The sequence below is a fragment of the Schistocerca cancellata genome, chromosome 1 (assembly GCF_023864275.1).
Source record: "Schistocerca cancellata isolate TAMUIC-IGC-003103 chromosome 1, iqSchCanc2.1, whole genome shotgun sequence".
Lineage (NCBI taxonomy): Eukaryota > Metazoa > Arthropoda > Insecta > Orthoptera > Acrididae > Schistocerca > Schistocerca cancellata.
Genome location: NC_064626.1, coordinates 70,015,104 through 70,027,734, shown reverse-complemented (window position 1 = coordinate 70,027,734; position 12,631 = coordinate 70,015,104). Strand labels below are relative to the sequence as shown.

Genomic DNA, 12,631 nt, shown 5'->3' with positions numbered 1-12,631 from the left:
TATTTAAAGATTCACTTGAAAAGCAAGTGAAAAAAGAACAGGCTGTTTTATGACACAACACAGTTGTTTTGATCTTATTAATGCTCTAAGGATCATCTTACAGAAAAGTAAAGAATTCCAAGCAACCATGAACCTGGCACTGATTGATTTCAAAAAGGCCATAAATTTTGTAAAATCATATAGGTGTTGAAGAAGTATGGTATACCACAGAAGATTCTGAACATCATCAAAGATCTGTATGATGGCTCCAGATGTTGTGTGCTCTGAAATGGAAATCTCACAGATCCAATAAAGGCAATAACTGGAGCCCAGCAGGGTTATACTTTGTCATCAATGCTTTTTCTACTTATCCTTGACTCAGTAATGAAAAGATTGACTGCAGATGGCAGAAGAGGAATCCAATGGCGGATCCATGAATGAATGGAGGATCTGGATTTTGCAGACAACATACAGTACTTACTCGAATCTAAGCCACACTTTTTTTTTCGGTTTTTGTAATCCAAAAAACTGCGGCTTAGAATCGAGTTCTGAAATATGTTGGTAGGTGCCGCCACAAATAACTTCTGCCGTCGAATATATGTAGCGCTACACAGGCATGCTTTTCAGGCACAAAGATAAATACTGGAGCCAAAACCTCTGCGTCAGTAAATAAATTTAAAAAAAAGGTGGAAGACGAGCTTTTTTCTCCGCCCAGAATTTCGACCACTAAATTTTCATACATTATCCAACGAAGTAAATACAAATTCCATATTGTTCATCTTCGAATGTAGCAGCTTTTCAATGTACTATGAAAATCTGACAGGCAAGACTGTTTGGAAAGTTTGTCAATATGACCAACTTTATGTTCTGAATTTTTTCCTACCTGTGAGAAGAGATGTTTGCTAATAGGAACTTTTATGAATTGTGAATCACATGCAGTATTCTCTTCACCATAAGAATAATACGAGTATAAACATTTTCCCATGTATTCTTTCGTGTTTGCTGCTATCTCATTTAAATCCTGTCTGCCTAATAAACTACGAAACTAGAGTGAGACAACAGCAAATGCGGAAGAATACACATATCATGTCATGTTTACATTCATATTATTCTTATGCCTAATAGTGATACAGTCAGAAATGAAGCACAGCAATTGACTAGATTTTTAAATCTAAGATGACTCTAATTTCTGTGCAGAAAGTAATGTACTAAAGAGGCATCTGCAAAGATTTTCAAACGGAGAAAAATTTTCGCTAAAATCTTGTTCAGAACATCTCCTATCATACGCAGTTTATTATTTGGTTCTTGTTGATCATTATCAAAGAAAGCAGCAGTGTAAGTAACAACAAACAGCAGTCTCTTGCCATTGTTTCGCTAATGAGACAATTCCTCTCTTTTTTTTTTTTCTAATTGTAAGCGACGGCAGCGCGCACAAAAGCAAGCCATGCCACGAGCGGCAACAGGTTGTGAACACTCATTATCAGAATGCGACAAACAATGCATGACACAGTACAGTAATGCATTTTCAGCTTAGAGTGACATAAACACCTATAACAAAGAGAACGGCACTTATCAGATCAAAGAAAAACGAGCAATCAATTGACACCAGATGAAGCACGTGAAAAACGAAGGGTACTTGTATAAATACAGACGGAGCGCCTGACGCATAGCAATGGCTACCTGGTAAAGCTTAACTGCTAAGCTTGCGACTCGAACCAAACTACTGTAGCTGTATCGTCATTCATTCGACCTAAATTGTGTCTCATATTACAATGGACCATCTTTGTTTCGATTTGGAGGTGCGGCCTAAAACTTTTCTCTCCCCTTGAATTTCGAGTCTCAAATTTCAGGTGTGGCTTAGATACGGGAAAATTTTTTTTCCTTGATTTCGAGTCTCATTTTTCAGGTGCAGCTTAGATTCAAGCGCAGCTTAGATTTGAGTAAATACGGTAGTTTTGTTAGCTCAAAGGCCGACAGATATGAAAATTAAATTAAACTCACCAAAAAAAGAAGCAGAGATTGCTGCCTCAAGATAAATGTACATAAAATAAAGGAAATGAGAGTAAATTCTGGGAACATGGAAGTGTGTCTCTTTATATGGGGGCAGCTGGCAGAGACTGTCAATGCATTCTTCTATCTGTGTAGTGTGGTGACAGATGATGATGGAGCTGGAGAAGATGTGGTGAACAGCATAAAGAAGGCAAATGCTGCCTTCATATAATCATATTCAATGTGGAAAACAGAAAAATCACAAGCAAAACAAAAATTGATATTTTAAGGTGCCCTATAAGCAGTGAAAGTCAGAAAGTAGACAAGAAAGTAACATCATCACAGTTACAGAGCTTTATAAATATGTATCTCCACCATGAATATCTAGTGGCCTGAAAAAATAATCACGAGCTATGGAGGAAAGCAAACCAGATAAATAACAAAGACCACATATGGGAAAGTGAAAATACCTGATGCACACACCCAGAAAGCCAGACAAAGCAGTTACAAAGGTTCTGCCATGGAATCTCCAGGGAAAAAGGAAGAGACGCAAGCCTAGTTCTACATGGAAGAGGACAAGGGAAGGAGAAGCAAGTTGAGTTGAAAGACCTGGGTGGAACTGAGAAATGGCAAAGACTGAGATGGATGGTGAGTACTCCTGGATGCCCTATGCCCCCTTAGGGGCCAAAGGAGTTAAGCCATGTAAGTCACAGGCACAACTGCATCAGTGTCAAGGTATGTCAGGTCCCGCACGGGCACTGTTAGAAGTAAATTTGAGTTAAGGTGTGTACATTTGGAGCATGAGTAGGCAATAAATCCCAATGTGAATGCACATATATTTAACAGGGAAACGTATAGCATACACTTTTCTTTTCTTCAAAGAATTCTGGACAACGTCCAGAGCACTTGATTAAGAGATGTTGCTCTACTGCAATTTGTGACACAACATAGGCACATTACCACTGCACATCCACCACTTAACACTGCCTGCCTACAACCGACTGGTTGAATGCACAGCTGTTGTTTACAGTTCGAACTGCCACCATAGTTACTGCACTGACATTGCTTATATGCCTTGAATAAAATCAGTCATGGAACTTTTCGGAAAGACGGCATCTGCCCTCATCACTAAAATTTACACTAGTGATGACTGACTGTTGAAAGCTCTTTCTTTTTTTTTTTGAAATCATTATAATAATAGAAGAATAATTCAGAAATAAACAATTCAAGGTGCAGAAAAAACTAAAGATAACTAGCAGTCAGATAAGGACAGCAAGGAGGAAGAGGAAATTGTCCCATCAAATCTCCCTGCCACGCATAGTCGTACTGGCTACATATTTGTTTTGTAAAATAACAGTAACTTCCACTCTCCTGATTGTCATTCTGTTTCAGTTTATGTTTGCAGTACCTTGTCCTCTGTGATGACAGAGCTTAAGATGTCATCACATTCAGCTCTGTATTAGTTCAAGAAGCCCCTTACAATGTGATGTAATTTCATTTTTTTATTCTTCTGTTGCTACTATCAATAACCTGTGAGCACATACTTTATTATAATTGAATCTGATAATCACAATTTCATGTATAATTGTCCATGAAACATTTACAAACTGAAATACAAGTGTTAACATCATGCAACATTCATTCTCTTTTGCTATGTTCACCCTTCCCTTAATTTCCGAGTCATCTTCCACAGACTCTCACATCACAGTTAATTGCAAACATTCTCACCTCCCGCACTGAAAATCTGGATCCAGCTTTCTTTCCCATAAAATCTGCACATTTGATGATGACTATCTGTTGCTGTTGTTATATTTTACATGTGGAATAAATAAATAACTGCCCATATATTTCAGTTTTGGTGCAGTTTCCTTTATTCAACTTAACACTCAAACCTGTCTTCACTAATAAGCAATTGCCAAGAAAATGCAACTAGCATGTATTCACAGCCAAAAACAACAAACCTATCATGACATATATAGTATAACAGACGACTGCAACGTAGCCAAGATTTAACAACAGAACTTGCTTCTGGAATGCAAAAAAATGCTTCAAATGGCTCTGAGCACTATGGGACTTAACATCTGTGGTCATCAGTCCCCTAGAACTTAGAACTACTTAAACCTAACTAACCTAAGGACATCACACACATACATGCCCGAGGCAGGATTTGAACCTGTGACCATAGCAGCAGCATGGTTCCAGACTGAAGCACCTAGAACTGCTTGGCCACAGCAGCCAGCTCTGGGAATGCACATCACAGTTAATTTTACTATGACTAAGAAAGCTTACCCCTTCCACCATGCGAAACATATACTTCCAACCATACCAGTGCCATCTTTAAATATCCAGGTTATGGCAGCTGCCAGTGGTGTTGCATCAGCACTACCAACCCCAATACCAGCCATGATGGCACGTGCTGCCAAAGTACCTGTCAGTGTGCTGCAGAAGGCCTAGCACCAAAGAAAACAAAACTGTCAGAAGAACTTTGTCAGAGAACTCTGAATATTTTAAGAGTTTCAGTCATTCATTACAGTTGCTTCTATTCTTAGTTTTTGAAATCAAGACATGTCAAAGTGTCCATGCTATGAATTCCTTTCTTAAAATTACGCGATAACTGGCTGTATTGCAAGCTTTCAATCATTTCCAAATTTACATAAAAAACACGCCCTTCTGGGTACCCAGACAAGCTGTCACTTTCATTTTCATGAAATATTTTGACAACTGCCCTTGTCTTTTCTCTCTTTTTTTTTATCTAACACTTCTGCTGCTGTTTGATATCTGGATTCAACACAGACAATAATGCAAAAACTAAGTGCCAACTTTTATAATTACATTTAATTACAAATTTTACAAAAAATAAAGGTAACCACTCATCTATAGTGAATCAATGCATGGAGCACAGAAACACCTTACAGATAATAGCATTCACAATAGCTTTTGAGAAATAGCTCTTTTTCTAACCAAAGTGCACACACACATCCAAGCAGACACCCAAATGAATACTTTCATGTCCATGGGAGGACTAATTATTGACTGATTATTGAAAGCAGTTGTCTGAACTGATGAAGGTGGGGAGGGGATAAGGAAGGACACGAAGAGGGGGTAGCAGGAAAGAGACAGGTCTTTGGCCAGATGTGTGTGTGGCTGTGCAATACAAAAAAAGTACAGAAGGTATAGCAAAAAACAATGTAGGAAGGAAAAACACGCATACATTACAACCATGGTACTATCCAAGAAGTCCAACATGATCTCAAGCACCTCCTCAAGGCCTTAGGTCCATCCAAAAACCTGACATCTGAATGCATCTACCTCCTCAAACCAGGAATTTCCCCACACTCCCACTCACACCTACTTACCAAACTCTGCAAACCCAACCCCGCAGGCCTCTCTACCAGTTGTGCCCAATTGTGGTTGGGTACAATGCTCACACAGAGTGAACCTCTGCCTTTGTTAACCAAAACCTTCAAACAATTGTCCATACCCCACCATCCTACATTCAAGACACTGCTCACTTCCTTCACCGCCTCTCCACATTTCCTGTCCTGTTACCAACAGACTCCTTGTTAGTCAATTTGGACACAACATTCTTGTACACCTTGTGGCCATGGAACACTACCTTTCCAATCATTCTTCTGATACCAAACTCACCACCTTTTTCCTCATCCTCCTAACCAACCACATCCTGATCCAAAACTATTTCACTTTTGAAAGACAAATCTACAAACAAATCCCTGGTACTGCCATGGGTACTCTCATGGTGCTATCCTATGCCAGCTTGTTTATGGGCCATCTGGAGGGATCTTTTCTACACAGTTAACACCTAAAACCACCTATCTGGTTCAGTTTCACTGATGACAGTTTCATGATCTGGACTCACATCAAGGACATACTTTGCTCCTCCCTCCATAACCTAATCACGTATTCCCAAAACCACTTCACCCGATCCTTCTCAACACAAAAGCGAACCTGCCTTTATATCGATCACCACCTCTCACTTGGCTCAACAAACATGTACATCCATCCATATCAAGTCCACCAACCTCCAACAGTGCCTCCACTCTCACAGCTCTCAACCATTCCATGTTAAAATATCTTCCTTGCAGCCTTGCCATCCATGGATGCTGCATCAACAGTGGTAAGCAGGAGTTATTGAAATATAATGGTTACCTTACCAGAGCCTTTACTGACATACAATACACTACTAAGCTCATTTGCAAACTAATCTTCCATGCCATCTGCTCCTCTGACACCTAAAAATTTGTTAACCAGCCACCGTACAACTCTGGTCACCCAATATCACCCTGGCCTTTTAGATCTCAACCACATCCTACACCAGGGCTTCAACTACTTCTTTTCATGCCCCAGCATGAAGGCTATCTTACCCAAAATACTACCCACAAATAGTGCTCCACTGCCAACCTAACCTACAGAATATCCTTGTCCATCCCTATTACAATCCTACTCCCAATCCTGCACCGCCATGGGACAGTCCCTTGTCGTCGGCCAAGGTGCAAGTCCTGTCCCATACATCCACAAACTACCTCCTACCATAGTCCAGTCACAGGTGTTTTCTACCTAATAAAAGGCATGACCATTTTGAAATCAGCCATGTTATATATTAGCCATGCTGCTATTACTATACAGCATTCAATGTGCGCATGACAAATGACCAACAGTCAATTTACACGAATGGCCAAAGCCAAACTGTGGCAAGCCACAAACGTGACTATCCAGTGTTTGTAACTGCTTCTCACAACACAGATGACTTCGCAAAAACAGACATAATGTCTTATGGGATAACAGCAATCAGTGATTTTATAATGTTACTTAAAATCCGTCTTGATTGCAAAAAATTTTTTTATTATTCATATGACCGGTTTCGGTTCATTCAGAACCATCTTCAGATCTGAAACCGGTCATATGAATAATAAAAAATTTTTTTGCAATCAAGACGGATTTTAAGTAACATTACAGATGACTTCAACAGTGGTTCCACTATGCACATCATTTAGATACTCAAAGGCCCCTGGCCATACCTCTGCTAACCTTTTCCCACTCCCTCACCTTACCTTTTCCCAACTGCTTTCAATAATCAAGTGTCCATGATTAGTCTCACTGTGGCTACAGGAGCGTATGTTTGGATGTCTGAGTGGTTGTGTGTGTATGTGCGTACTTTGGTTAAAAAAAGAGCTCTTGCTCAAACGCTAGTGTGAACGCTGTTTTCTGTTATGTGTTCCTGTGCTCCATGCATTTATCAGCTACAGATGAGTGGTTCCCTTTCCTTTATTTTATGTATTGTTCCATCCATGAATTTTCATAACTGTTATATATAATTACTGAGTTCGATAGCAATTCTGTCCTGAGAATGAATCATCTCTGTGCAGTGATGTAAGCATAGATTTAAATCTTTCTGTAAGATTGAAACTGTGTGCTGGTTCAGGTCTTGAAATAGGAACCTTCGTCGTTCATGGGCTATTGCTTTCCTGACTCATCTATCCATGCACGACTCACAACCCACCCTCTCAAGTTCACTTCCACTGGTAACTCACTCGTATCTTCCATACTTCCCAGAGGTACTCCTGCATAATGGTTACTTCCTGGTACACAACAAAGCTGTTGGTTACATTTTATGTACAATACTTTGCCAACCAACCCACTCATCTTCTTCAGATGCTGTTTTGCTGTTAAGTGTGCTCACTCACTGGACTCCAACTCGACTATGAACTACTTTTGGCCCCGGGTCACTGTTTATAGCGAAGTGACTACCAATGCCACCTACATGATAGGGTTCTCTTTTGTTATTCATAGCCTTTACTGATATTCCTTGAAACACACATTCCCTTAGTGTCTGTATGCTAGGAAGAAAACCTTGACATCTTGCACAAAAAGCCAAGCCACAGCGCACACAGCCCAACAGTAATTAATCTCACTGGCAAACATTTGGACAAGGATTTAAGGGGGTTAAATTTTGCACCCACTGCAAAAATGCTACCAACAGAAGATTATATTAGCTCTGTTGAGCATATTGCAGCTTTACTACCACCGGAAGCAGTAGAAGAGGTATGCACCAATGATAAGATCCAACACCTCCAAGAAAGAACGAGTACCACTGTAAAATCTGTGAGAGGACAAGGCAACTAATTCTGCTGCTGACAAGGGCAACACTATGGACCTAATGTCACATCTGGACTACAATACAAAGATTTTTGATCTTCTGAATGACACTGTCCCAGAAAGATAAGTGATCCTACAAATAACTCAACTAATCAAACAATGGAAAATACAGGATGGAATGTAACAATATTATGAAAAGGAAAGTTGCTACTCACTATATAGCGGACACACCTGCAGTCTCAGGCACCTGAAGCCACACTGCGAGCAGCAGCACCATGCATGATGGGAGTAGCGACTGGTTGGTGGTAAGGAGCAGTCTGGCATGGGAGGGGGGAGGGATAGTAGGATATGGGTGACTGTCAGTGCAGTGGTGCTGATGAGTGCACAGGGATGAGGTGGAGAGAGGGTGTAGGGCAGTTATGTACAGTTGGGAAGTTAGACAGAGGGCAGGGGAGAGGTGGGGAGGGTAGCGGAAAAGGAGAGATGTAAAAAGACTGGGTTTGATGGTGGAATGAGGGCTGTGTAGTGCTGGAATGGGAACAGGGAAGGGGCTGGATGGGTGAGGATGACGACTAATGAAGGTTGAGGTCGGGAGGGTTACGGGAACATAGGATATATTGCATGGAAAGTTCTCACCTGCGCAGTTCAGAGAATCTGGTGTTGGTTGGAAGGATCCATATGGCACAGGCCGTGAAGCAGTCACTGAAACGAAGGATGTCATGTTTGGCAGTGTGCTCAGCAACAGGGTGGTCCACTTGTTTCTTGGCCACAGTTTGTCGGTGGCTATTCATGCGGACAGAAAATCTGGTGTTGAAAGGCGCGGAAGTTGAATGCGCGCCATAGGGTATGGACCTGGATACCCACTAGGGGTATCTGTGCTCTCGTGTGCATCTGCGCCGCGAGCCTCGCCGTGCGAGTGTACCATTCTTTGTACCACGTGAAGTCCACGGCCAATCGTGTTTCCCGTGGTCACGTATTTAGGTGGCCACATGGTGCTATCCCAGCAATCTGGTACTCGCTGCAGTTTGTGTGTGCATATCGGCCGTACTGCATTCTAGTTCTGTATGTTGAGATACATATTGTCATTGTTTGGAGTGTTCCTGCATTGTTGTCATCTGGCCATGTTTATTACCTCAGTTCTTGCTTGCTTGCTTTGTGTTCTGTTCTGGTCGGTCATAGTGTCTGCTGTGCCCTACTTGTTCATCTGTCCTGTCTTTTCATTGTTAGCGATACCTCCAGCAGCTCCCTACCTGGTGGCTTCTCATCTATTCTCTGCCGTGCATTGCTCGCCTGTTGCTCACGGCTATGACAGATAGCTTGTTGATTGTCAAGCCCACATAGAATGCAGCACTGTGGTTGCAGCTTAGCTTGTAGATGACACGTTTGGTTTCACAGGTAGCCCTGCCTTTCATAGGATAGGTGATGTTTCATTACTGGACTGGAACAGGTGGTGATGAGAGGATGAATGGGACAGGTCTTGCATCTAGGTCTATTACAAAGGTATGACCCATGAGGTACGGGGCTGGGAGCAGGGGTTGCATAGGGACGGATGAGTATATTGTGTTGGTTGTAGAGTGGAAAAATAAGGCACTGGAGATTTGTTTTTGTACAAGGTTGGGAGGATAATTACACGCTGTGAAGAACTCAGTGAGACCCTCGGTATAATTCGAGAGGGGCCAATCATCACTGCAGATGTGATGACCAATACCATCATTGAAACTTCTTGGCAGATTAAAACTGTGTGCCGGACCGAGGCTCGAACTCGGGACCTTTGCCTTTCGCGGGCAAGTGTTCTACCAACTGAGCTACCCAAGCACGACTCACGCCCTGTCCTCACAGCGTTACTTCTGCCGGTACCTCGTCTCCCACCTTCCAAACTTTACAGAAGCTCTCCTGCAGACCTTGAAGAACTAACACTCCTGAAAGAAAGGGTACTGCGGAGACATGGCTTAGCCACAGCCTGGAGGATGTTTCCAGAATGAGATTTTCACTCTGCAGAGTGCAGCTGTACATACCTTCGCATAAAATTGTTCAATGCACTGCCACCAAAAGCACTTACTACCTCATTACAAACCTTCAGAAATCTTCTACAAAACAGGCTGAAAAAGAAGGCTTTTAGTGCAATAGAGGAATTTTTTTACTGTGCAAAAAAAGACCTAAAATTTTAACTTATTGCATTGCATGTATGTAAATCTACATGATTTAACTGTTTTTATTGTTGTTGTATGTATCCTATCTATTGCTCAATTTGCACAAACCATAACCATCAATAGCATCAAAACTCTCAAAAATGAAATAAATAAATGAATAAATAAATTACGTGTGTACTCAAAATTAAATTCGCCTGTAAAGTAGCCTAAAAATTTACAAGCTACAGAAACTGTCATCTCACCTGAACTGTATCCCATATCTGGTAGTTGAAGTAGTCACTGCTAACACTATCAGGGTAGCCTTGTGGCAGAAACACTTGGCGTAGGAACTCCAAGAGACGGACACGATATGTGTGAGTATAAGAAACTGATGATTCCACACAAACAATGTCGTCCCGAACTGAGGACATAAAGAATATTGTTACTACCTGCAATGATTTGAACAGTACAAGTTTTAACAATATGAGTGCAGTATTGAATGTTTCCATGTTTCAAACATATTTCAAGGAGACTGAAGGTCAGATTCAATAAGAGAGTGTGGTTCATATTGGGAAAAAAAAAGGGCAAAGACTGTTTTGACAATGCTGACATCATGGAAGAACTCTGTCCTGCAGCTATCCAAACAAAAAAAGAGAGGTGCTTGCTACTGGAAAATATAGGAATGACACAGCTACTAACCATTTCAGGAGCATAAAATATCATCAATCCATGGAGTCTTTGCTATTTTTTTTTTTTTTTTTTTTTTAGCCTGAGCTTAATCTGTGTGGGTTGAGGATAGGGAGGGGGTGTATCTTACACTATTTTTTCAAACTGAATTACTTATTTTCCATTTCTACATTCCATGCTATTTGCCTCAAAGACGATCTCACCTGCAAGAAGTAATTGCACAAACCTGGACACACTGTGGTGACAAAAGTCATGAGATAGTTACATGCACATGTACAGATGGCGGTAGTATCGCATACGTAAGGTATAAAAGGGTAGCACATTGGTGGAGCTGTCATTTGTACTCAGGTGATTCATGCGAAAAGGTTTCCATGTGGTTATGGCTGCACAATAGAAATTAACAGACATCGAACATGGCATGGTAGTTGGAGTGATGCATGTTTGCCATTCCATTTCAGAAATCGTTTGGGAACTCAATACTCCAAGATCCATAGTGTCAAGAGTGTGCTGAGAACACCAAATTTCAGGCATTACCTCTCACCAAGCACAGGACAGTGGTCAATGGCCTTCACTTAACAACCAAGAACGGCGGTGTTTGGACAGAGTCACCAGTGCTAACAAATAAGTAACACACTGTGAAATAACCACAGAAATCAATGCCCGATGTACAATGAACATATCCATTAGGACAGTGATACAAAATCTGGCATTAATGGGCTATGGCAGAAGGCAACCAATGTGAATGCCTTTTCTGACAGCAAGACACTCTCCGAAGTGCCTCTCCTGGGATCGTGACCATATCGATTGAACATTACATGACTGGAAAAGCATGGCCTGGTCAGATGAGTCCACATTTAAGTTGGTAAGAGATGATGGTTGGGTCCGAGTGTGTTGCAGACTCCCTACAGCAATGACTTGAGTTGTCAACATGGCACTGTGCAAGCAAGTGGTTGCTCATAATGGTGTGGGCTGTGTTGACATGGAATGGACTGGATCCTCTGGTCCAAAAGAAATGATCATCGACTGGAAATGGATATATTTGGCTACTTGAATACCATTTGCAGCAAACAATGGAATTTTTTTGGGTGACAATACAAAATTTGGATGACAATGAGCAATGCGAACAACTGTTCATGACTGGTCTGAAGAATATTCTGGACAATTGGAGCAAATAATTTGGCCATTAAGGTTGCCTGAAAAGAATCCCATCGAATATTTATTGGACATAATTGAGAGTTCAGTTTGTGCACAAAATCCAGAACTGGCAACAATTTCGTAATTATGGACGGCTATAGACGCAGCATGGCCCAATATTTCTGCAGGGAACATCCAACGTCTTGTTGAATCCTTGCTATGTGGAATAGCTGCAATACACTGGGCAGAAGAAGGTCCAACACGATATTAGGAGGTATCTCATGACTTTCATCAGTTTGTTTAGTTTACCAGAAATCCACTAACATCTTCTAAAAGCAGAATGGTGTGTTACTGACTACTGAAACAGAGAATATGAATTTCAGTTGTTAATGAAGCACATCTCTAACATGGAAAACAAAATCAGAAAATAGAAGAAAACATGATACAGTATCGGTGGTCTATGCCTAGTCATATAGTCCGATATAATCTTCAAATGGTTCACTACATTTCTTTCTCACTGAATTATCATGTTTGACACGGAGTGTCTCAAGTATTCTGTAAAAACCACAGTCCTAGTCTCTAAAAACCACAGTCCAAAT

At 41.1% G+C, this 12,631-nt stretch overlaps 1 protein-coding gene across 2 annotated transcripts in view; it reads right to left on the bottom strand.

Annotated features, from left to right (window-relative positions):
- Window positions 1–12,631, bottom strand: part of LOC126165201 (RUS family member 1) — a 112,287-nt gene that overhangs the window by 73,907 nt on the left and 25,749 nt on the right. For both annotated transcript variants that reach the window (XM_049920300.1, XM_049920301.1), the window contains exons 2-3: window positions 10,475–10,632; window positions 4,258–4,418 (exon numbers count right to left, since the gene is read on the bottom strand). In XM_049920300.1, coding sequence (XP_049776257.1) covers window positions 4,258–4,418; window positions 10,475–10,632 — 319 coding nt within the window. The remainder of the gene's footprint in view (window positions 1–4,257; window positions 4,419–10,474; window positions 10,633–12,631) is intronic.